At 45.1% G+C, this 25,470-nt stretch overlaps 1 protein-coding gene across 9 annotated transcripts in view; it reads right to left on the reverse strand.

Moving 5' to 3' along the window:
* Window positions 1-25,470, reverse strand: part of MBNL3 (muscleblind like splicing regulator 3) — a 125,995-nt gene that overhangs the window by 9,104 nt on the left and 91,421 nt on the right. For 3 of the 9 annotated variants that reach the window (XM_040088821.2, XM_058423867.1, XM_040088822.2), the window contains exons 3-9: window positions 24,871-25,035; window positions 16,449-16,649; window positions 14,792-15,028; window positions 7,116-7,266; window positions 4,840-4,875; window positions 2,656-2,750; window positions 808-881 (exon numbers count right to left, since the gene is read on the reverse strand). In XM_040088821.2, the coding sequence (XP_039944755.1) occupies window positions 825-881; window positions 2,656-2,750; window positions 4,840-4,875; window positions 7,116-7,266; window positions 14,792-15,028; window positions 16,449-16,649; window positions 24,871-25,035 (942 nt within the window). In that variant the 3' untranslated portion in view covers window positions 808-824. The remainder of the gene's footprint in view (window positions 1-807; window positions 882-2,655; window positions 2,751-4,839; window positions 4,876-7,115; window positions 7,267-14,791; window positions 15,029-16,448; window positions 16,650-24,870; window positions 25,036-25,470) is intronic. The other 6 variants (XM_040088824.2, XM_058423868.1, XM_058423869.1 and 3 more) reach the window with 5 other exon arrangements.

Raw genomic sequence — 25,470 nt, forward strand, 5'->3', positions numbered from 1 at the left:
GTTGAATTGGCTGAACTCCTCTTTACTCTCTTGGGGTAAAAAAAACACAGTCAAGAACTGAAACTACACAGAGATTTTAGCTCATTAACATCAGCTAAAACTCACAAAGAAAAGCAATGGAAAAATGACACTGCTGCTATGACTGTGAAATAGTACTCTGTAAGTCCAAGGACAAATTCCTCCATCATTCCCCTCAGAGGAAACTATCATCTTAGGGAAGCCCAGGATCTGCAGGTGGGGTGAAGACTATGTTGCTTATGACATTCATTCTGGTCTTCAACCCACCATGAGCCAAGCCCTCTCTACAGCTGACCAGCAGAGTTCTGCTCAGACCAAGCCAGCCTTGCAGATGCACAGCAGCTGCTGTTGACCCAATCCTGCTTAGCCCAGGAAAGGAAATATACCACTAACAGCAAAAGAGAAGTTACACCTTTTCAGCTGACTCATGACCAGAGCAGTCTTTGCCATCAACACTGCAAATCCCTGAGGCATCTGCAGGCAACTGGGAGACGTGCAGAGCAAGAGCAACCTGTAAACAGTCATGGGACTGGGGGGATGCACAGGGAGGCTGTGAACACCACAGCACAGGTACTTGAGACACAGGAAACTTGTTATAAACCACGGGGCTGCTCCGTGTCTGTGCTGCAGCTGATGAATTCCTGTTGAGTTGGCAGAGCATGAAGCCAATGGGGATCCCATGGGCTCAGTCCCTCTGCCTGAGCCAGCCCCGTGTTTAGGGGATGCAGTGCCCACATACAAATCAATTCACCATAAAGAGAAATACCAAAAAGGAACTAAGGAACTTACTGTTCTATCAGGAACTTCTACATCTGTGAAACAAACATGCTGCTACTCAGTTCATCTACTGATAACTGGGATATCTACAGAAAAAAAAAAACCCAAAGAACACAACACATTAAAACATTGCCTTGAGATCGGCCTGTTCATTCTGTTTTCAGTATCAGGTTAATATGTACATCAGTGTCTTATAAAACAGGATCCACTCCCAAGTCTTTATTTTGCTACACATTAAGTACAATATAGCTGCACCACTACTGATGCCTTGTGGAGTACCTGGTGATTGTACTGGGATTTTGACTCAGACTACAAGAAAAACAGAAATGCCCTGAAACTATCTGGCTGAAACAGGACTCACACAGCCACAGAGCAACGCTGCACAGGAATTTCTACTTTCCTCTCATGACCAATACAAGTCTGAGTAAGACCTGCTCTACCTGAAAATAACAACAAAGCACAGAAAAAGATTGGCAATTCCTAATGCGAGCAGTAAAACACTGCCTAGGACTTATGCAGGCAAAACTCCTACTGAAATCCTCATGACCTCACACCAGCAAAAGACTAGAGGATGCCCCCAGAGATATTACTGGAATTCAGCATAGCTAACAGTCTCCTTGTCCTAGGGTAACTTTATGATGCTTGTATCCCCAATCATCTGTTCTGTTTGTGCTGTATATTGAGTCCTGTGCCTTTAAGCCGGAGAGACTGGGACTGATGAGAGACTGAGAGAGAGACCAGCTACACCCACGGCAAGAACTTTCTCAATTTGCCATCTCACTTCAGAAGGAGAGATTTTATTGTTTCATATTATTAAGTCTTTATACTTGTATGCACTTCATTTGTTTAGTAAAATAGTTTTTTCCACTTTTCTCCAAAAAGGTGGTGGTTTTTTTTTTTTACCGGACTGGTTGGAGGGAGGGGCCACTTGGGTTTGCTTCCCAGAGGGATCCTATACAGGAGTTTTCTCCCAAATTTGTCCCCAAACCAGGACACTCCTACAGAGCAAAGTGACACCCTGATTTTGCAATAGCTCTAAACCTGGGAGCATGACAAATAAAAATGCTAAAATTAGTCATGGGGGGGAAAAATTTAAAAAGTGTTTGAAATGTCTCTGGTCTAACTGGGAGATGTTGTGTCACACCAAATTATCAGGAAGCATCACTAGGACAGGTTGTGCATATACAGTTCAAGACTGGTGCAGAAGCAGCCATCACACTCAGTATCTTCAGAGGAAAGTTTTGGAGAGAATTATGGCTCAGCAGACATGCATGGAATCCTGTACACTTATGGCAGTGCTACAGTGGCACGTACTGCACATCCAGAGTCCTTTCTGTAGGGATGGGTGACATGCTATTGGCATAAAAAAAACTACACTTCACAACCTCACCCCCAATTTTTGGTTGTTTGGGGATTTTTTTGTAGCTTTTAGAGTCCAATTTTGTGATGGGGGAGGCCACTTTGTGTTTCTACTTCCACTTTCCAGCCCAGAGAGGACATGCCAAAATACCACAGGGAAGGATGCTCAGGGTGGTATTTCTGCTTGAGACTGAAAGCAGGAGTGCTGCAGGTCTTGCGTGACTGTACACATGGGAGATTCACAGCCCGTTTTTTGAGGACCCATGGGGAGGTGTGTTTTTGGAGGAGAGTCTGTGCCCCTACCAATCGCCCATCCCTATGCTCTGGCCAGGCTTGTGCCCATCCCGCAGGCAGCAGGAGTGGCCCCTCTCAGATCCCCGGCCACACGCACGCACACACGCACACGCTGCCTCTGCGCGCCCCAGCCTGCGCACGGGATCCAGCCCTCGCCCAGTCCTCAAGATCTGAACACGTGAAAGAAAGCCATTGAAAGGGCCAAACCTGATTGGCGGTAGCTGTTGCAGCGAAGGGGACGCTGGTGGCAGGAGTTGTTGCTGCAGACACAGTGGTGGGCGTAGCACCGTGCATCATGGGCACTTTCGGAAGGGAACCATGGAAGCGACATACAGGAGGGTGGAGCGTATATATATTTTGTTTGGTTGGTTTTATGTAACCATGGCAACATGTGGATTTGGGGGCGTGGCAGGAATCACAGCAACAAGCCATGTGACATCATCATGAAGGACACATCAGGGCGCAGCATGCAATCACAGTGCAAAGCAAGACAGCATTGAGGAAAAAATAAACAAGAGAGAAGGGGAAAAGCCAATTACAATTATAATTAAGGAAAAAACAAAAAAATTCTCAACACTTAGTACATTTATAAGCAGAACAATGATGTATTAGACTCCGAGGGCCAAATTTCCAAAGGGGGGAGAGGATGGGTGTGCTAGCAAAAGCCCACGTCAGCTCGCACCCGTGGGGAGTTAGACACAGCCAGTGCATGTTCCTTTGGGTGGGGACATTTTGGCAAGCGCACCCTCCCGCCCGCCTGGGAAAGCTTGTCCCCTTCCCTCCCCACCCCGTCCCCGCCAGTAACCAGAGGTACATGATGCACTTTGCAGCGGCTGCCGCAGCCCTTTCACCAGGTTTTCTCATCTCTCTCTAGCCGGGACAATGTTTCGGCACGGGACAGAGCTGGAGGCACGGCAAATGAGCAGCTGGCAGACTGAGCTCTCTCCGTACAAATTCAGCATGTTTCCTTTCCACCCTAATTCTATAGGATTTGGCAAAACTCCCCTCTTGCAGAGTAGGGGGTGGGGGGATGCAGAGGGGAAAGGACAGAGAGGGGAAAAATACACAAATGCATCTGAACAGCTACAATTTGCAGGAAGAGCATCCAAAAGGACAACACGGCAGCAGGGAGCTTGGCAGCCTCCTGAAGCTGCACATCCCACAGAGCACAGTGCTGGAAGGGATGCTCTGGTGCACACACGGGCATCCCCCAAACCCAGGGGGGGGTTTGTGGGGCCAAGGAGCCCACAGGAAGGCCCAGCCATCCCCACAAACATGCCATGGGGAAGCAGACTTGCCTTCCCCTCCACCCCAGCAGCCACGGCCAGCCCCAGCAGGGAAGGAGAGTGTGCCTGCAGCTGGGCATGCTCCAGCCATGAGATGTTGGAACGTGTGGGTTAGGGTTTCCTATAGGCAGAGGTGTATTTGAGGGACTCAGCTCCCTGTCATGCAAGCGATGTGTCCTCCCTGTACTATAGAGATAGGCAGGTTCAAGAGCAGAATGTTTAGCTATTCATGCCAGAGCTTCCAGACCTGCTCTTGGAAAGCCTTGCACCCCCCTCAGGGCTCCTGCCTCTCTCCCTCTGGCTAAAGCAGGCACACACCTGCATGCTGGTAGTCTTGCATAACCTTGGCTAGAGGATGAAAGCTCAGCTTTCACCCGCCCTGTTGTGCCCAGCAGCTGTAGACAGAGGGGAAGGTCCTCAAAGGCCTGCAGAGCTTTCATCATGACCCAGATGCTGAGCCTGAACAGAGTGAATCCCTGCTGCACTAATGAGCATGTACTCACTGCCTCCCTGCATCCCACATGCACCTGCAGTGGTACCTCACCATGATCTCCTGTACCTGCACACCTACCACTGCCCTACAGAGATGACTCTCCAGCCAGTCCATGATCCAAATCCTGCTTCTCTCGCTGTACAAGCAGCACCCTGCTCTGGCAGAGGGGCTGACCCCAGATGTGTTCCTTCTTAGCACCTTTGTTAAACCAGTCTCCTAAAATATACTCAGAAGGAAAACTAAAACTCCAATCTTAAGTCCGCCTGTTGCTTGATACAAAATAAAACAAAAATAAGCCAACAGGATCCTCCCACTTCTATTTCCTTGTGTTAGATTACTTAAATGGGTTATAAAGACATTTAAGTGACAGATTCTTATCTCTGAAGCAGAACTAAATAGGGGTGGGAACACATCACCTTGGATTCTCTTATTGTAAGTCACATGAAACACTGCACTGCACATAAATTAAAAGGGATACAACCATTAAAGCCTCAAAGAAGACAGTGGATAGACAGTCACACCACTCAGCCACCCAGGTTCTCACTGATGCATACTAACTTGCAGTCTCTTTCAGATTAGGAAAAGTTGAGAAGTTTGTGTAGAAAAACCTACCAACGCTTGCAGTGGGTGTCATGCACAGAACTGACCCTGCACACCATGCATTGAAGCGTGGAAAGATGAACAAAAGGGATATTTCATTAGTGAAGCTTCAGTGTTAGATATCACTAACTAAAAAGCAGGTATTCTCTTTGCAGCATTCAGTATTTAAGCACATGCAACCAAATTCTGCATATTGGTACATCAATAGTTTAAACTCAGTTTTAAGAGATCATAGCAAACCAAATTAATTCTTTAATTCTTGGGTAGTAGAGAATAAACTCCTCCCACCTTGGTATTAAATGATATGACTGATCCCAGAAATCAGGGTGGTTTGGGATTTTTTGGGTATTGGGTATGCTGATTTCTTTCTGATCGTGTTAACAGAAAACAAATTGCCCTTAGAAGAATGTCATACTCATGTTAAAATTGACTTTCCAAAAGCAATTTACTCCCGCAAGCAGGGACTGTGATTCAAAGTCTCTAGTTTAAGCTGAAAGAGGCATTTATTTTTCTGGACTCGAAAAAATTGCAGTGGTGATGCCATTTTCAAGAGACAGCCTGACTCCCCCCTGCCATGGCAACCCATGATGCTGATCTCTCAGCAACTGAACAGGAGATACTAAGAAAAGCAACAGCTCACTTCCCCTCCCCACAGTGAGAGATGTGACGTGCCACCTGTCTGCTTTGCCTTCGTGAGCACTGCCAAGGCCGAGCCCAGATCTGCAGTCTGATGTGTAACATAAATTCATCACAGATCCATCCTCTGACTGGAAATTTGCTGCTCTGCACAGCATTAATGTCTTCAGATGAGAGCAGGTGCCAGTAAGCAGCCCTGTTATGCATCAGCCCTGCATGTAATTTCATTGTCATGAAACTGGCACCACAGCACAGCGAGTGCTGGGTACAGCTGATTTATGGTGCTCCATCAGAAATGTGTGTCCTTATGTCAACTTTGGCAACTGTGAACTTGAGGAAGAGGAGTGTATAGCCAGCTGGGGGACTTGGCATTCCCCAAGGTGCCCATGTTTCCTGAAGAAGTATTTCATTTCGCATCTGTCAGAGCTGTGGTAAGGTCAGCTCAGCCCCTCCAATGCTTTGCAGAGCACAAGAAGCTACTACTCCATCTTTCTGCATAAGAATTCGCTTCCCTGGAAGAACATCTTAGTAGCTGCTGGTTTCTGAGTGTTTCCAAGGGCTCTCATAACAGAAAGGTCACACAAGCAGAGGGTTTAGGTACCCACTCCCTGGACCCACACTCCACCTGAGAAAGTTTGCTCTCAAGACAGGATCTTCTCTAAAGCTTTTCCTCCAACCCCAAAGAACAGTGCCAAGGTGCATGTCCACTGTGTGCTCACTTCCAGGGGTCAGCCCAGAGAAACACTGTGTATTTTTGTAAATATAATGTGACAAGTAAATACAGCATTAAACATTAAAAACACTGGGCATTAATTTTCCTGTGATGCTCTGGATGATAATAATGATACTAAAATATGAGCTTTCAACTCTGGAATATTCCTAATTCAGCCACTTATAATACTTTCCACTCCAAGCAGGTTTTGTTTTTCATTTGGCTGCAGTTAATTGGCCAGTCAGAAGTCAGTCACATCTGCCACATTAATATTTCTAGTCCTATAAGAATTATTGAACTACGTCTTTCAATTTAACTCTGAGAACTTAAAGGTACAATAAAAGTTGGGAGTTAAATTGCTTTTAAAAAGCTTAGGGTATTGTAGTGGTCAAAAGACAAGGAAGAGGGAAATATATGCCTTTAAAGAGGATTATATAATTTGTATTTACTAAAGATTAACCATTCCCTCTATAAACATCACAGCTGCTGCAATATGTAGGTCAGTGAGATACAAGCTCAGGGAGGTACCTACAGCCTCAAGAGAGCAGGCATAGAGGTCTATAAGACATTTTAACATGAATCTAAAAGAGCGCTACGCAAGAGTCAAAGAATTAATTTGGGATTAACCAGTTGAACCATAAGGAGGAAAACTAGAAAGTATGAATTCAAGAAACATGCAGACATTTTTCTTAGTTTGACTGCTTAAAAAAACCCCCAAACCATACAAAAAAGGCTAAGAAGGATCATTACATGTGAAAAGCTCTAAATTGTAGTAGGTGAAGGGAAAAAAATCAAAAGATGTTACTTTTTCATCCGTTTTTAACATGAAACTACCCTCCAATACTCTTTTGCTAAGGACTCTTACAAAACTGCTCATTAGCTGAACACCGAGGTCATAAAATAAACAACCATGATGGTGGGAAAGCAAGGAGACACTTACCTGTAGGGATGAATGTAGGCTGTTGCAACTGCATGTTGGCTAGAGCCTGTTGGTAGTGGAAAACGCTTGGGTTAAAGACTGTGGTGGCACCATTGTTTTTCTCAAGTGCTGGCCTCTTTGGTAAAGGCTGAAGTGCACCAGGCGGCAGGGCCTGTGGATAAGGGAGTCATTAAAGACAAGTGGAGTAAATAAAGGGGCCCAGATGTAGATCAAGCATGCAATAAATAATAGGGGGTCTTGGCTGCAAAATCACCTGCAACTCTATGAACTTAGCAAGACAGGAAGGAGAAGAGCAGCTAAGTCACAGTACGAGTAGTAGGTGAAACAACAGCTTCACTAGGTAAGCAGTTAGTAAATGCACCAGGAGGAGGGGCAGAGTCCAAAAAGAGGAGGGTTGCTAAGGAGCTTTTCAGCAGGACTGACTTAGGTACAGAGGGAGAAAAAAACACTGGGAAAAGGAAGGGGAGAGGTGATCACCTGGACAGGATGCTACAAAGAGCAGTTGCAGGCAACAAGCATTAAAAACCCCCAAACAAACAGGAAAAATATAGTAGATGACTATTTAAAACCCAAAAAGATTAGCATAAGCAAAAAATGTCATGGAAAAAAAACGGATACTCGCCTCTGGTTCAACACCAGCCTACATGTATGCGTGCATGTGTGGAAGCATGCACACTGTGCAGCCAACCCATGTGTCCAGATGGTAAAGCTGTAGCTGTTACCAATTACACATATAACATTAAATTCACAGTAAAATGCATTTCTACTTGTTAGTAGAGAGATTGAGCAATATGGTCAAGACCAGGCCTGATTCTCCACTGCTCTGACCAGAGGCACAGCCCACTACCAGCAGATTTGGACCAGCTCCCACTTTATAGAAGGTGGCCTCCATCAATCAAATACTGCTCACTCGTTATCAACAGTGGAAAAAGCCATTGACAAACCCCTTCTTTTCATTCTATCACACCACTGGGCTTCTTCCAGCCTGTCAAACCTGTTTCATGATCAGACTTGGTAAAAAGCATTAACCCAACTCAGGAATTTTTCTCAGTGAGTTACTCATCATTCATCCAAGCATGTCTCAACAGCAAAGTAGTATGTCAGGTTCTTAAGAGACAGGAATGTTTCTAATGATTTACAGCTTTTCATTGTACCCAAGTAAGAAACCACTTTTTTTTTCTCCACATTGTGATAGAAAAGGGTCCTTTTTAATTATGCCCCACAGTCCTTTTGCATGTAACACTCCCATTGACGTTGAGATTTATGCACATGGAAGTCATGCAGAATCAGGTCATTTCTGACTAGTTGTTAGTCTGTATCATGTAGCAAAGCAATGGCTGAAAAACAGGGTTATCACTCCTACTTTTATTTTAATAGGTCACAAATGAATGGTAGATAATGGAGAAGGTTTGGCTAATGAAGGGTTAAAGCTACAAACACACAACACTTGGAAGAAAGGACACAAGTAAAGAGATTTTAAAGCGTTATGAAGATCAACACACAACAGAATGTAAGTGAAAGCTTGCAACAGTTTGTCGCCATCTAGAAACAGGCTTCACTTTAATTTGCTATAGGAGACTGCTCATCTGAGAAATGTTAAGCAACATACTTCCAGGCAAAACATTACTCCATCCTATCTCTACTCACATAGTTGCTTTTGGGTGGTTTTAATATTAAAAAAGAAAATTAGAAGAAATTGCATTTGCAAAACTGCCCTCAGACATGCACACATCCTTAGGATTTAATCTTCCCAGATTTCTTCTGGCTGCTACCAAAAGATAGCAGTCAAAGATGGGACAATATTCTCAGACACAGATACCAAAATCTTTTACTTAAGATCCATATTTTAGGATGATGTACAAAGATCCACATTTTAGGATGATGTACAAGTTTTCATTTCTAGGTAAGCTTTCATTGGTATCTGTGTTAAATCTGCCTGTTATCTACAACTTGTCTATTTAATGATGGCTACATGAACATTCCTCCAGGCATGGGACAGATTTGCAGCTTACAGTCTGAAGTAGTTTCATGTACATCACAGAGGTTTTACAGCTTTACAGTGACTGAAGAACTTGCTACTTAAATTCATGCTCCTTATGCTACCTGATTGCTAAATAATCCTTCTCAGACACTTCCAAATTCTGCCTCAGAAGAAGAATGTACTAATTATAGCAAAGCAACTGTGCCAGGCACATAATGGACTTTTGACTCCCTGCTTCTTGGCCAAAGGCTGTCACCACCTCAAACCCCACTGTGGTGGTGCCAAAAGCAGAACAGCTGAAGGCTTTGAGACCTTGGTGTGAAGTCCCAGCACACCACAGGACAATTCCCAAGCCCAGCACTGCAGTCAGAGGGAGCACACAGACACCAGCAGGCCTCAGGGATGTCAAGACACATCAGACTATCCCATCACCTCTCCAGCATCACCCTCCCTCCTAACCTGCTATAGCCCCTTGGGAGCAAGGGAAAGAAAGGAGCTATGGCAGCCTTACTGTTGCTCCCTCAACAGCAGCTAGGTGGAGAAATACAAATAAATGCAATATTTCCAGAGTGTTCTAAAGAAACAAGCACTCTGCAGCAGCTCCTGTGCCAACTGAAGTCCAGCTCTCCCACATGGGCTCTGTGGGCAGGGGAGCTAGGAACCCATCTTGATCTGCTTTGTGGTTTGACCCAGCCCTGTGGGTTACCCCTCCACCCCAGCAGTAGTAGTGTTCACACAGGATACATGAAGATGTGTTCCTCCTGTTGCCAACCAATCTTATTTTCCATACCAAGGTGTAGGAGGGCCTAAGGAGACAGAACGATCTGGCTTCAGCCCTTCTCCAGCCTGTGTGCTGAGGTAAGAGCCTCAAGCCAGGAGCATGCTCACTGAAAGGTCCATCTACATTGCCTTGAAGAGGCATCTAAAATTGCACATGATGAAGCTGGGCCAATACAGCTTCTGCACTGAGATCTAGCAGGGACACAGGCTGAAACAAATGTGTCTCATTTGACATGGGCTACAATTTTTGTATCACTCAGGACCTGCAGGAATTGTAGCAGCTCGAGGGGATACAACATTTCTTTCTTGCACCATGTCCTGGTTCTGAAGGAATCCCACAAGCAGAATGTACAAAAAGCAAGAGACTCCTCACCACCAAATTCTGTAGCCAGTGTCTCCCCACTGCAGCAGAGGAATTAGACTTAAACCCTTGTAGCAAAGAACTTACTTGATGAGTTTACCTCATACAGCTGCTTGTGCTTTCCCTCTGGGCAAGCTCTGACCACCACAAATACAGCAGCAGTTCTGGACAGTAACTTTTTCTGACTTTGTTTTTTTTCTGTGTGTTTGTGTGCAAACATGGGTACACAACCTTTGCAACAGGATCTGGCCATCTGCACCAGTGAAAGGGTTAATTCAGTTCAGTATCCATGTGATAGTCCTGCACTGATCCAAATGAACAATTTCCACTAATTAAATGCCAGGCAGCCTCCCATTTATGGGCTGGGAAAGCCACATTCCTGCTTGAATGAGCATCTGAACAAAGAGGCTTGTGCCACTTCTCTGCATGGCATGGAAAGCAATTCTTCAGCAAGACTGACAGATAAAAACACACTGCATGCCAAAGTCAGAATTTCCCACGTGCTGGTTAACAAACGTCTCATTATTTTTTGCAAGACAAGAACTGGATTAAATCTTTGCAACAAACAATTTAATTGCACCTCAAAGTTCCCCTCAGATCTCTATCTCCTGGGACAGGATCACACTTTCATCCCTCTGCACTCAGCAAAGAGGGGCTGGTCTGCTGCCAGGCATGACAAACAGAATGATCTGAGAGAGGGCAGAGGTAGCACTTGTTCCCTGGCAAGCAGCAGAAGCAAAGTGAGCAGTTTCCTCTGAAGATCATACATGCTCTTATCATTCATGAAGGGTTCAGAGGTGACATATTCCAATGAGTGGCTGCAAACTTTTTGATGTGTCAGAGCAGGAAGATTTGTACAAGTAGCTTCTCTTGTAGGATTTGTTCAGTGGGGGAATAGATATGGGCTCTCCCATCCTCTGGCAGACCATGTCTCCTCAGAGTGATGGCTCTTGGAGAGGGCAGCGAGGCACTGTGCTGCTGGCAAGGTCCTGCCTGTGCTGGCTTTGGGGCCATGTCTGTGTCAGCCATGAGCAGAGGAAGTGAGAGGCTGTGACGTTATTCTCAGCATCATTCCACCACTGCTGGCAGAAGCTGGGCCCTAGCAAGGCTTCCTACTGCTGCTGCCTAATACTCTGATAAGGAAGCCTCTTGACTACTTAAACCCAAAAACGCATCTTTGGAGAGGAAGGGGAGCAGATTAGCTTCTCCTCCCTAGCTCTGGGAATGAGAAGCAACATCAGCTTGACGGTTTCTCAGCTCCTCTGTGTCCACTCTTCCCTCTCCCTGCTATAGCTGGGCAACAGGAGCTCTTTCTTTTAAAATGTATTGTATTCCTTATTATTTGGGAAAACAGGAAGGAGTTGTCTTCTGTGGAGCCAGGACTAAGCACTATGAGAATGGCTTTTGCCTCACTATGAGCATCATAAAGCCAAGTAAAACATATTATTTGAGAGTCATAAAACAATCAAAGACAGTATATATGAAGATAGTTTGCAGGCAGAAGCTTGGGGAGCAGATCCCATGCTTGAGACTGAAGCAAAAGGCATCCAGAGTAAGGTCCCTTTGCTGACACTGTCCCACTAGGGAATGGGGAATGAACCACAGACAGAGCCAGCTGAAGGGACAGCCATCTTCCCAGCTTACCCACTGCATGAATCAAGTCTCACACTTCACCTGCTTCAGTTCCCAGCACAGATCCCCAAGGATGCTGTTTAGCCCTCTTCCCACTAAATTTCAGCTGTGCTCATTACACAGAACACTCCTGTTCAGGGCAGTTACCAGCATGCCACTGCCAGGCAAGGCTGTGATGTTGAGAATACAAAGAAAAGTGACTGGATCTGCCCTGCAACCACACAATCCTCTAGCATTTAGAGCACACTGCAGACCTAATGAGCTAAATTCTCAAATGCTCCCTGAAACACTGCATATTGTGACTCCAAAGCTGCCAGTGTTTGGAAAAACACTTCAAAAGCCAGAGCTGCTTCCCCCAAGATTATTCACTGCCTCCAAAACACATCCAGGCTTCAGGAGGCAAAGCTCAGACATTAATGGATGTTGTGTGGGGCATAGGATTGGCATGTCTGAATGCACACTGAACATTTCTGGCTGGGATGGGCAGTCTTCCCAGGCACTAACACCACAGACCAAGAGCAGAAGGCTTTCGTGCAGACTAAGATGGTTACGTGCAAAGCGAGAAGGCGAAAGGTCCAAGTACCAGGTCAAAGGTTGCCTCAAGAGGTCGCTTCAGTGATCTGACAGCTGTCTGAGTCTTAATTAGCAGGCAGCGAGCACATGATGGCAATGGGCCAGGGAGGGGGATCAAGCACAATAACAAAAACAGCAAGCAGAGGTGTGTCAAGAGAGCAACAATTTGGGAAGGTGAAGAGAAAAAAAAAATTAAAAAGTGAATGCATTATACAATATATTAAAAAGACGAGGCATGTACAACATGGGGTGGCTGGGTAATTACCTGGCCTAGTGGCAAGTCAGTTATTTTGCCTCAGTAAGTTTTAAAAGTAAAGAAATGTCATCACAGGACGTGCTTTGGAGCTTCGCCACATTGGCTAGCACAGCAGGGCAGGAGCATTCAGGGATTAGCACCTGCACAGGGACTGGCACTGGGCTCCAGCCCTCATGCTGCAGCTACATATCATGCAGAGGCCAGCAGAGCACTCGTGGAGAGGGAAGGACCACTGGAAAAGGAGGAAACTTCAAGCACATGCTTAAGTGCTGTCCTGAACTGAAGACCGAGCCTTACCCAGTTCATCCAGTGCTGCACTGACCAGCCAAGCAGGAATGAGTAAAGCTACTACTTGTGCACATCAAGTAACTGCAGGATTGGGACCCTCAGAAATGCTGAATTTAGATTTGAAGTAATTCTAAATCTGTTTTAGAACATAGACCCATAGCCTGACATCTGTTTTTCCCTCCAAGAAAATGGAGCACCTTTCTTCCCTTTAATAAAGTCTTACACCTCAACAGGTACAGTAAATGCATAAACCTTGAAAAGTCAATGAATAATGTAGGCTGTTTTGGTAGCAGGGATGATGCAACAAGCCATCAATAAATATTTTAAAGGTTCTAGTTAACAGCATACAAATAGGGTTAATTACATTTTTAAGAGAACCTGGCTGGATGAATAAAACATGCATTGGCTTTGGTTAAGTAGCAGTGTCCTAGATAATTAGTGAAAAAGTAAAGATTCAATTGTGAAAAACAGAAGAGTTCCATTTCAGAAGGTTATTTTTCAACAGACCTGAACTCTTATTTCAACAACAATAAAAACAGTAAGAAAACTAATAAATAAATTCTGCAGGACAAATAAACACTGCAGTATAAATTAATTGTTCAAAATACATTCCAGGTAATATTGATGCTACAAGAAGGGCACTTGTTTAACTTATAGAACTGCCCTGGCTCTGCATTAAATTTCATTGTGAGTTAAAAGCAACCTCCTTTACTATCTTAAGAAAAAGGTATTTAGAAAAAAATTAGTGGCCTTAATTCTAAATCAAAGAGGAGGCAAGAGTCTTTTTAATAATAATTTAAAAAATTTTAAGAAATCATAGAAGAGATGGAAGGGACCTCTAGAGATCAGCTAGACCAACACCCTGCTCAAAGCAGGGTCAACTACAGCAGCTTGCTTGAGACTCCATTCAGGCAGGTTCTCAGTATCTACTAGGATGGAGAATCCTGTTGTAGTGTTAGATCTTTCTTTGGTAAATAAATTTTTCCTTATGCTTAAAGGGAATGTCCTGAATTTCAATTTGTGCCCATTGCTTCTTATCTTTTCATTGGGCACCACAGGGAAGAGTTTCCCTCCATGTTCTTTACCTCCCACATCAGGAATTTATGCACACGGGTAGGATCCCCTGGGCCTCTTCTTCCCTCCCCAGCTCTCTCATCTCTGGAATTAACCAAACAACCCATTAAACCAAACAACAGAATGGCATTTATACCAGCTAGGAGTCACCTAGGGAGTCTTCCTTGACTCATGTTCAGAACTGTAGATATAAGTAGTTACAATTCAAATTAAAATGCAGGTGGGACCAACTCTACCAGGTCCAAAGCATCAAACAGGTCAGGAAGTCACCCTTTTTTTGTGTCTTGTAATTTCACTAAGTCTTGGCAAAGGTATCAGACACAAGTTTGCTAAGCTCAAGCAACTGATATCATCTGCTTTTTGATGAGAACAGGCAAGGATCTCCCTAAAAAGGATATATTGTGTATTGAGGAAGCTGAACTGACCCCTATGACTCAGCCAGGGAAGGTGTTGGGTGATGCTGTACTTGCATTCATGTCACATCACAATGTCATGTCAGCAAATCACAGGGCTGGGCACCATGTCCCTACCTGGTGAGATGCACTGTGCCACTGAGGGCTTCATGCTGTGATGAGCACAGAAACAGGATGAAGAGATGGGATGCATCTTGCACATGCTCCCAGCTCTATAGTCAGCCATTTACAAAGCTCTCTACTTTTCCACAAATGACAACATAAGACACATGGAATCTCTTAGCAATGGAAATGCAGCTTGAGAAGAGCTCGACTTACCATTGCAGCTGCAGCTGTCTGGTTCACCTGGTGTTGAGCTGCCTTGATTTTGGCTTGCAGGTGTGCAGGGGGATGAAAGTACTTGCATTTCTCCCTAGAGCATCGACCTTTGATGTAATCCATGCAAACTGTAACAGTATTTTCATTTGTGTCTATCATTGCAATATCTATAGGGTGAGCATAGCGGCAATCATTCTCACCACGTGTGCAATTTCCACGCTGAAACTCTCGACAAACCTTAAAAGAAAGTCACACTGTTGAGCAGAACATTAAGTTACTTTTCATTCAGTATTTTCAACACAGAATATCAGTTCAGTTGGCCACATTAAACCATGTGTATGTTTTAAATCCATGCTCATCTGGGGTAGCACATATATCAACAGACACAGGGGCAACTGGTGCTAGTCACAACTGCTTCAGGGGATGAAAAAACCCACAAGGTTAAGAAGGTCAATTAACAAATACAAGTGAAGTACAGAATTTGTGCAGAATAGAAAGTGACCCCAGAAAATCAATGTAATTTTGATAAAACTTTTGCAGCTCAGGATTCCTCCCCTGCCTCTAAAGCTTAAATGTTAATAACTCTGCCATTTGTGTCTCACCTGGATTATGCATTTGTTATGGAGCACACTCTTGGGTAGGACATTTAATTCTAAATGTTACATACTACTGCTATTTGCAACAAGTACTTTTTCTTAAACATGAGGTACCTCTTTCACATAGTCTCCCTGCCCTTCACAATAAAACCCCGACCCTGGCATTACGTGACAGCGCATTTGATTACACAGCAATGTATTTGAAGGTGTTGCCAAAATTACTAGTTGTACCAGGATCTCGCAGATCCTCGTAAGTTATGACTACTGAAGCATCAGAGGCAGAGGAAAAGGTTTCACAAAAAGTCTGTAAGGTTTCTTGTCTGAGAAACTGAGAAAAGTTGTTGAATAATACAGCAAGTGGTATAGCTCACGTACCAGCGTGCAGTCAGACTGAGTGTGGGGAAAGGTGAGACGTCAGCAAGGCAAGATAAAGTACATAAAACAATGTGTTTTGAAATTACACCCTTCTCTGCTATCTTCCTGTGTTATAATTTACACCTGCAGGGGGCTCTGAATTCAGGTCCTCAGCCCTTATCTCCTGCCGTCTCTGCTTAGGGTTTGAAAGACATTTACAACTTCTCCACCAATAAGTCCCAGCATGTCCAGCCAATGGGAGAGACATCTTTCCAACACCCCACACTCACCACTCCCATCAGTGTAATGCTTAAAGCTTTCTCTAAAAGCTCAATAAGCCCATCTCTAGAAAAGGGAAACATCTGTTACCTCCAAAACATCTCCCACCCAACAAAGTTTAAGGGCAGACCATCTACTTGTTTTTTGGGTTTTTTTTTAAGCATGGCAGATCACATATGAAAAAACAATCCTAACCCTGCTCTAATACCCATTGATACCAGAAGAGTGAGTTTTCCCAAATTTCCAAGGATTTGGGAAAAGGCCCTGCAAGAGCATTTGCTCCAGCAGAGAGCAACAGCCCTGTGTCAGGAAAGCTGCAAGTTAAACTCTGTACTGTGCTCTATCAGGTCATTTTAGCAGAGAGCAACAGCCGGGACCACATGTCCTGTTCATCCCTGTCAGCAGTATTGTATCAGATGTCCAAATACCTCCAGTTTATCCGTACGCATCAGTTTCTGTCCAGCAGAGCCTCCCGGTACTGTAACAGTAGGATTTCCAGAAACCAGGACAGGAGTATTTGGTAAAAGCTCTGCAGGAACTAAGCCCATCCCAGGAGAAACATGACTCAGGTAGGGACTAAAAGCCATTGTGGGGCTTGTTGCAAGTGATGGAGTCACAGGAAACGTTGTCTGTATACAGAAAGAGGAAAAACAAAGTATTAGTTAAAAAGCTCTGTCTTGGATTACCCATCAAAGCCTTGCATCACACTTCAATCCTTTTAGACAATTTGATTAGCCACATCAAAATGCTGTGCTTTCCAATCTATTCATTTATTGCCATTTATTTGCAATCTATTCGCTTCTCCCAACTCACAGATTTGTGACTCATCCTGAATATAAGGCATCCTTATTTGTCAGATCAAAGCATATTGATGATCTTTATAGTTTAATGACACAATTAAGGATTTCATGCCAGCAATTAGGGCAGGCCCAAATTAAACAGACTTGTCATTCCTAAATAAACAACTCCGCTCCTTTATGCTTACACTGCAATGCTGTAGAGAGACTCCAAGGTAAACTGCAGCTTCAGGACCTGGAAGCAGGTAACTCCATTAGCTGCACTGCTGCATCCACCATCAGCCTGCCCTGAGCTCTGTGTTAGCATGGCCAGTGGGCCTCAGGTTAGACCAAAGGCATCATTCAGTCAGGTGAGGTATCTCTGTTGCAGTACGCTAAGTTGATCAGGCATCCTGCACATTTGGGGTTGGTTTCAGAGTGTCAACAGACTCCAGGCAAAAGCCATTTTGCAGAAGGATCTAAGCCTGCGCTCCATGTGAATAGCAACAAGAGGACATCAAACTCATTGTCACAACATGCCAGATCTCATAGCTTTGGTAAGAGCAGGTGAGTTTTGGGCTTGGAATAGTAATGACAGTGTACCAGATGAGATGTCTCAGGTGGACTAGTGTGAGGTCCAAGACCCCACCTGTGCTACAAGGAGCTATGTTCTCTTTGGGATAGAACAACACGCCATAAAGATCTCTACCACTTCAGGTCCCTACATTGTGTTGGGCAGGTCCTCTGAGTGCAGCAGAGCTTCAGTGCTGGGGGCCAGAAGCACTTCCCTGACCTGAGCTGCACCAGCAGTGCTCGTCTGGAAAAGGAGCTGCTGTGCTGGCAGGCAGGTGAGCACAAGGCACCTAAGCAGATGCTCAGTTTAAAGTCTGGGACTAGCCCCTATAGCCAGGGAGTTTGTGAAGTTTTAAAGTACCAGATCCGAAGTATTCTTGGGAATGAAACCAATTTCAGCTGATGAAAAACTCCACCTGCCCCCACTGAAGATGAGAGCATGCATGGCAGCACTCTTGCTCCTGTAGCAGGGGCTCGAGCACCCCCCAGGGAAAGCAGGCTGAAACTTGCAACCATTTTTATTTTCCCTCCTGTCACCTGCTCCACTGTGAACTCTGGGTTCCAGTTAAAGCTGCTCACATTGGCGGGTGTCTATGATACCATCCTTGGGAGCTACAGCCTCTACTTGGCAATAAATACAAGTGTGCTTACACAATGGCCTGGGGCAGTTTTTTTGGCCATACACATAATTCCCTCCTTTCTTTTGTTTTGGTACTTCTAGTCCTGTGAACTTCTAAAAGAAACCACATATGGACAGTGTGTTTCTCAACAGCATCTTCATTCTGATACTTTCATACTTTGCTCATTGCGATGTGGAAGAAATTAACCCACAGTAACCCCAGCCAACTATCCTAACCCAGCTTTAGCTCAATAGTGCCCCTTCCTAAGGTCAGTGACAACAAGCAGCTCCCTAGCCGATGGGAAAGGGAATCGTTGACAGAATATATCCCACTTTCTCCTCCTCAGTGAGGAGACACAGCTTCCTGTATCAGTGGTGCTGGATGCTTTAAGTGTAGCAGAACCAAATAATTCTCTTTCTGGGAGGGATTTCCAATTTTCCTTCTTGTGAGCTTTAGTCAAGCACTGCTTCAGCTGTTGGGAGACTTCAGCCACTAAAGCCAGAGATCCCCCAATCCACAGCCCTTTATTAAATAATTTTCTTCTCTCTTTCAAGTCTCTGTGGCTCCCAGACACCTTTTGCCGCTAAAAAAAAGCTCTTTAGAATTTTCAAAGCTGTGACTCCCTGAACACTTTAGTGAGAAGACCGCATCCATTAGACTGTTTTCTTTTGTGCGAGTACCAGTAATTACAGTGGTATCTGCTGAACTTCCGTCACCATTTGCACCATAAATACTATTTTAAGGAGCTTCTTCTGCCTGGCCAGTCTGCACAGGTTATAGTGGGGCCTGACATGTTGTCAGCATTTGTTTTATGTACCCGTAGTAGCCCAAACCTTGCAGTACATGTGGCTTGCACAACTGTGTGGGCAAACCTATCCTATGGTTTTCAGCACCTAATACAGCAGAAGTATTCTGACTGAGCAGGTGTGGCACAAACATTGCTCCAAAATGCCAGGAGATCCTTTAAAGCAAGATTCTCCTGCTTGGGTTCAAACACAGCCAGCAGCCAGGCCAAGGACCTTGCTGGTTTCTGAGACAAAGAGAAGATGTTCCACTGCTGAAGGAGGGGTTTGTGCAGATTGGGAATGCTGGGGACTTGCAACACCTCACACTGAGTGAATTCACCTGAAACATTCACTAAGAGATGATATACCAGCCTCTTCACCAAAGAGTGAAAGGGATCCACTACAAAGGTGGAAGCAGGACCTGCTCCCTGAAACACAATCCCCATCTCCCTCAAAAGCAGTTCCTCCTCTCACTGGGAGCAATCAGCAAGGGCTAATGGATCCAAACCCAAGCTGAAGCGAGTGGAGAAAAGATGTGCATGAGGAACAACTGAGTAGTACGATCCACTTGCGATCCTGGAGACCTGCAGAGTGATGCTTGTAGGAGCAGGATGAGTTTTTATTGCTGCTGCTGTTTGTTCACCCCTTTCCGTGACCTGACATCTGCTGCCGCGCTCCCAAGGTTTCACAAGTGCTCCTTCTGCCCGTCTGCACCACGTGCCTGCTTCCCTGTTTGGAAGTGACAGTTGTGCTCCACACCCTGCCCGCAGGCTGGGGCTGACACTCAAAGCCAAGCGGGTGCGCGGCCAGGGAACAAGCAGACATCACTCAACATATTAAACCTACAAGAGCTGGAGTTTTAAGTCTGGAGTGCGCAAAGCACTCTGAAAACTGCACCTTTGTGAGCTGGCACCAGGGAGCTCTGTATTTATTGTGGTTGATGAGGGGAAAAGATGGGCTGTGCTCACTGCCAGACCTGGCTGCCTGTCTCGGATTGGGAAATCCAGTCTGGCTCATGCATCAGTACCAGTAATAGGGATGATGCCAGTCAATTTTTTCCTCTACGTCTGTGCAGGTCCCCCATGTCCTCAGGGAATGTGAGCAAATTTCCTCCTTGCAGCCAGAATCCAAACGTAATTTTTACTCCAAACAGCCCATCCTCAACATGCCTCCTGTCCACCTCTTGTGACAGCTGTGCTGCTTTTGGCTGGGATACAGTTAATTTTCTCCACAGTAGCTGGTGTAGGGTTGTGTTTTTGATTTGTACTGGAAACAGTGTAGATAATTCAGGGATGTTTTTGTTGTTTCTGAGCAGTGCTTACACAGGGTCAAGGGCTTTTCTGCCTCTCACCCCACCCAACCAGCGAGTTGACTATGGGGGGGAGCACAAGGAGTTGGAAGGGGACAGAGGACAGCTGACACCAACTGACCCAAGGGATACCCTAGACCCAATGGCATCATGTTCCTGATATAAAGCTTCGAGAGGAAGAGGAAGGAGAGGGACAAGAGACCTGACAGAGCAATATTATGACTGTACACTAAAAAACCAAACTTTCAACTTAATTGCTGGTGTGCTCTAGGGCAAAACAGAGGGATTGAAAGTATCAGCACTTACTCCTGCTGCCCCCCTTAAAGCTCTTGCTAATTCAGGAAATACAGAGACAGGTTTTCTTGCAAATTAACTTTTATAAATCATAGCATAGAGACACTGCCAGTAACTCCTGTGCAGAGGGAAACAGGTTACAGTGCAGCAGCAAAGGGTTCAGGCTGGTAGCAGCTCACAAGACTGGTTTACTGAGTATTAAAATGCTTGTAAGAATAGTAATAATTTTAAAAAGCTGAAATGGCTGTTGTGAGAACACATCTCAGGGGGAGGGTTGCCAAGAACTTTGACAGCTCTGAGCTCCTCACAGACCTCAAGCATGGAAGCTGTTGGGTTGAAGGTGTGAGCAGAGAGAGGGAACTGTCCCAGGGAGGGACATTTATCACCACTGGTGATGACAGAACCTGGAAGAGCTGATTTTGTTAACAATCTAGAAATTGCATTTGATTTGGTTAGCAGAAATTGTGCTAAAGCTAGAGAAGAAACACAGAGTGGGTGTGAAGAGGAAGGCAGAGGAGCAGTTGGTGTTTTGTCAAACACAAGCACTGTCTCAGCCAGGAAGTGTTGATTCTGAGTTACCTCAGACCCTAAAAAAGGGAAAGCCTGAAAATGAGAGGCCCACTGTAAATACAGAGGTGTTGATAGCCTGAAGAAAGGGAGACAGGACACTGCTAAGCAGCTATATATGGAAAGCACACAAAAAACTATGGCAGCTTACAGTCTGGTGATAGAAGCTGAAGATAGAGTACTGACAAGATTGAAAACCTTGATATTAAAAACATAATTGATGCTGTCAGAAAACCCAAAAATCTGTGCTCTCCTCCAATGTAACTGCATGGGGCTGGCTGGCTGCAAAACCACCCTCCAACATGAAGGCTGAACATGCTGGAGTGAATCCAATGGGCCAAAAGCATCCAGCTACCTACCACCACAGATGCTCATTTCCCCAACCGGGCTGCAAAGACATACTCCTAGCTCAAAGGATCTCTCATTTGTGGGCTGCTGTAGTGTAAAAGACAGGTGTTAACACCCCACAGCATTGTCTCTTGGCAGATACCAGCTCCTGGGTGGGCCAGGGTACTTATTCAGTGTGGTACTTATTCACACAGGCCAGTGTTTATTCATTCCTAGAGTGCCTTTGACTAGAGCCTGAGATATAAATCAGGTTTTTGCAGAGGCAGCTGCAGGGCAGGAGCGGTGGCAGGTGTGTCACCACTGCCATGCTCCATCAACAGCTTGTTCAGGCATTAATGGGGAAGCACTGGGCAAACCAGTGCCCTGCTCTACCACATCACTTGGACCCTGGGCTGCAGCACCTCCATGGTCAGCTCCAAAAGTCTGTCCCACACTGCTGCAAAGGGATAAAGCAGTATGGAGAGGGTGGGGACTAGGCCCAAGGTGCAGCATTTTGTGGGTGGTCTTGCACTGGCACACACAGGATGCAAAGTGACCCTATCTGAGACACCAGACATAACATTTACCAAAGTAGCTCTTCCTATCAATGCCAGAGCCCAGCTCATAGACAGTCACCATTTCAGGAAGCCTGGTGAAAAGCTGCTGTGTCAAGTGCTGGTTTGGTTTGGATTTGGTGGGGGGGGTTTTGGTGGTGGTTTGTTTTTTAACTCAATAGCTTTTCTGGTGAAACTGCACTTTAAAATGTCTAAGCATTCAGCTATCGTTTGGAGCTATTAAGCATGCTGTTTCAAATCTCATCTCTGGCAAGCATCCCAATTAAGCAGGCATCCCCGTTGATCAGCTTTCTGATCACATGGGATTTGTTCTGCTGCTGCATCAGATGCAATACTTTCTGCTTTGATGAATTTCACGTGTATCCAGGAAGCCTCACCCTTCTCGTGTAGAGAGAAAAAAATTCTCAAAGCCAGCTTCCACTGACAGCATCTTTGAGAAATCAAAGGCAGTTGAAAGAGCAATCTCTTGTTTGTCCTGAAATTGGTGTGGAGCAAGTTGAGCAGTAGGAATCAGACCAAGAACTTGTTCAGTCAGAGTAAAGTGTGGGAAAGCAGGAAGGGAGCAGTCACTGCAGAACAAATTTTTATTTTTCTTCTTTGCCCATGTCTCCCTCATGGCACAATTTAGAGACCAAGGACCTTTCTCATCAGATAAGGTTACCTCTGAAATGAGAGCACTAACCAGACAAACCAACACATTTAGTCTCAAGAGACATTTTAAAATGCAGGAATAAAATTTAAGAGCATACTGGACCTGCAAGATTGCAAAGTGGGAAGATGGGAACTTTCCAAAGAGGAAATCCCAAAGATGTTTTGAATAGCCAGCCAAAGAGCATCCAACCTGAATTCCCCACAGAGGAAAACTTCAAATAGGAAGGGTTTGCTTTTGGTACAGGGCTTGGAAACCAATGCCACTATTTTGTGAGAATTCAGGATTTCCTTCTGATGTGGACATACTTTCAAGCTCCACAAAAAAGAGGTGCAAGACTACAGCAGATAAGAGCCTAAGGCACAGCACAAGTAAAGACCTTTTCTGTGGACAATTTTCTCTTCTGTCTCACCTTTCCATCTTCAAGATGAGAAAAATAAACAGCATTTTCCTAGCTTATAGGGCAGGGCCAAGATAAAGCTACTAGCAGACACACAGGATGATCAGAGTGATGGCAAACATGGAAAAGCTCCCAAAACACAGGAGGAATATGCCAGACTGAGGAAATGGTCCAGTCTGGTGGCAGACCACCATCATGAAAGGACACTGGCCAGCTTTGCCTGCTGAAACAGGGAAACCTCCATCACAAGCTCTTACACCAAACATCACAACAGCCTCCAACAAAGAGGAATCCTTCACTGTTCTCTGGTGAGAATAAACCAGAAACATCTGAGCTTTTCAAAGCTGGGGTAACAGATGCTGTGTCCCACATGGGCAGAGAGGCCAGGCACTGTAGGTGGGACACCAGGAGGCCAAGTTCAGGCTGGTTCACAGACTTGACACCTTCAGGCTAGAAGAGCTTGTCTGAAGGATCAGGCATAGCACAAGGAGCCTCACCCAACCACAGCACACTAAGTGTACATTGCCCCAGGAAAGATATTCAGCCCCAACTTTAAACTGAGAATTCCTAATTAACTCTCAGTGCAGCTTATTCACATCAGCATTGAAGAGCTGCTTCAAGACCTTTGACAGTTCTTAAAATATACAGTGACAGACTAAAACTCAGCTGACAAATGTAATCCCCTCCCAGATACACCAACCAGCAGACAAAAGCCATCCTCTCCCTGGCATAACAGGGTGTCCTAGGTTACAATGTAAAACGTGCCCAAAGTATGTATTCTATCACCATCTACATGAAATGTTGAAACTAAGTTGTGCACCACTGTTTCCCTTGCCCCCTCCCTCCAGACTATCTTCTGTTAATGGCCCATCAATGCCTTCCTGCATGACTCATAGATAACTCCCTCCAGGAGCTATCTCTGTTTAATGGGCAATCAAGGACCCATTACAAAACTGATAAAATGATATCAGTCCATTGTGAGATGCTCCGCCCAGGGGGAGGAGCCAAGCATTCCCACCTGGATATAATCTGGCATCTGGGACAGCACAGGCAGCCTTACCCACTGGATTCCCAGAGGACAAGAGCTACCAGACCTTTCTGCAAGAACACTGCTTCAACAAGACCACTTCATCTGGACTACTACCACAACGGTTTCAGGTTGTATTCTGACTCTGTCAGTGATCTTTTGTACCATTGCATGTGTTTTGTTTTATTTTATTTTACTTTTTTTTCCTTTCCTATTAAATTGGTTTTTTCTGACTTGGAGTCTCTCACTGGTTTTGCCTTCAAGCCAGCACACAGGGTTCTCCAGCCTGAAATCTGTTTTAACTAACAAGCAAAAGCAGGGACAGGCAGTGAAGGCTTCTCTGAACTACCTGCTCTGCAAACACCTATTTCCCACAGGCTTCCCTTCCTACCTGAAGAGAAGCAAATCTTTCCTGCTCTTACTCTAAATCAGCATTACTGTGAAAAACAAGTGACTGGGCTGTGACATTAGCACAACTCTGCTGGGACAACTACAGTGAAATGGGTCTCACTCCCAGACATTAAAAAGGATTAAAGTCTAGGTAGGATTCATCTTCCCCAGTTTTAGTCCAACAGTGCAACACATCTAGTCCAAGGGAGTCAGCATCATCTCAGTGCAAAACAACTATCCAAAACAGGATCCACTGGAATTGAGCCACTCAGAACTTCTGGGATGTACATCAATCAACTGGTCAAATAAGCACCTGTTCGTAAGACCCTTCTACTTGAAGCCCTGAATCTCATGGCTCCTCAGTTATCAGAGGAAAAGAGAGACACAGCTTGCAAGGAGATGCAAAGGTAGCATCAGACACCCCTCTGGAAGATTCTGCCCAGTTCTGTGCAGCACGGACAATGGCCTGAGCTCAGACACAGGGCTGGGGCCTCTGTGAACAAACAGGGGAGGAACAGGGAGCAGTGTGAACCCAATGGGTCCATGGCTGTAACTCACAATTGGCTGTAGCTGTGCGCCCGGTAGCATGAACTGCATCTGCTGAGCAAACATAGCTGCGGCTGTCTTCTGCTGGATCAGGTTGTTGCGTCCATTTATTTCAAGTTGTGTTTTTAAATGTGGGGGAGGGTGGAGATATTTGCAGTTATCTCGGGTACACCGTCCCTAAAAAACATAATGGAACAGCATTTCAGTGAATGTAACACCCAGGGCAGCCAGAGAAATTTAATTAAGGATTGTTTGGGTTACTGAAACTGATGCCTCTTAGGAAAGCTGACCTGAAACAGAGATTGGACAGAGCTAAAGTATAAAGTAGGTTGTGGTAGCGGCATGCAAAGAGATAACATGGAGACAAGAGGTCTGCAGTGCAGAGTTGCTCTCCAAGCCAGAGCAGAGCAGAGAGTGAGCCTGTTTATTTCTTTCATTTTTATACATTTGTGGGTCTGGTTGTGGATTGGTTTCTGGGGTTACTACCTTTCACCCCACTGGCCAGACCAGCTGTCAATTACATTATTTTCAGGCTAGAAGTACGTAAACAAAGGACAGGGAACGAAAACAAAAGGTTTGTTTATGTTCCCATGCGTGAGAAAAGCGAAACAC

The sequence above is a fragment of the Hirundo rustica genome, chromosome W (genome assembly GCF_015227805.2).
Source record: "Hirundo rustica isolate bHirRus1 chromosome W, bHirRus1.pri.v3, whole genome shotgun sequence".
NCBI classification, from domain to species: Eukaryota; Metazoa; Chordata; class Aves; order Passeriformes; family Hirundinidae; genus Hirundo; species Hirundo rustica.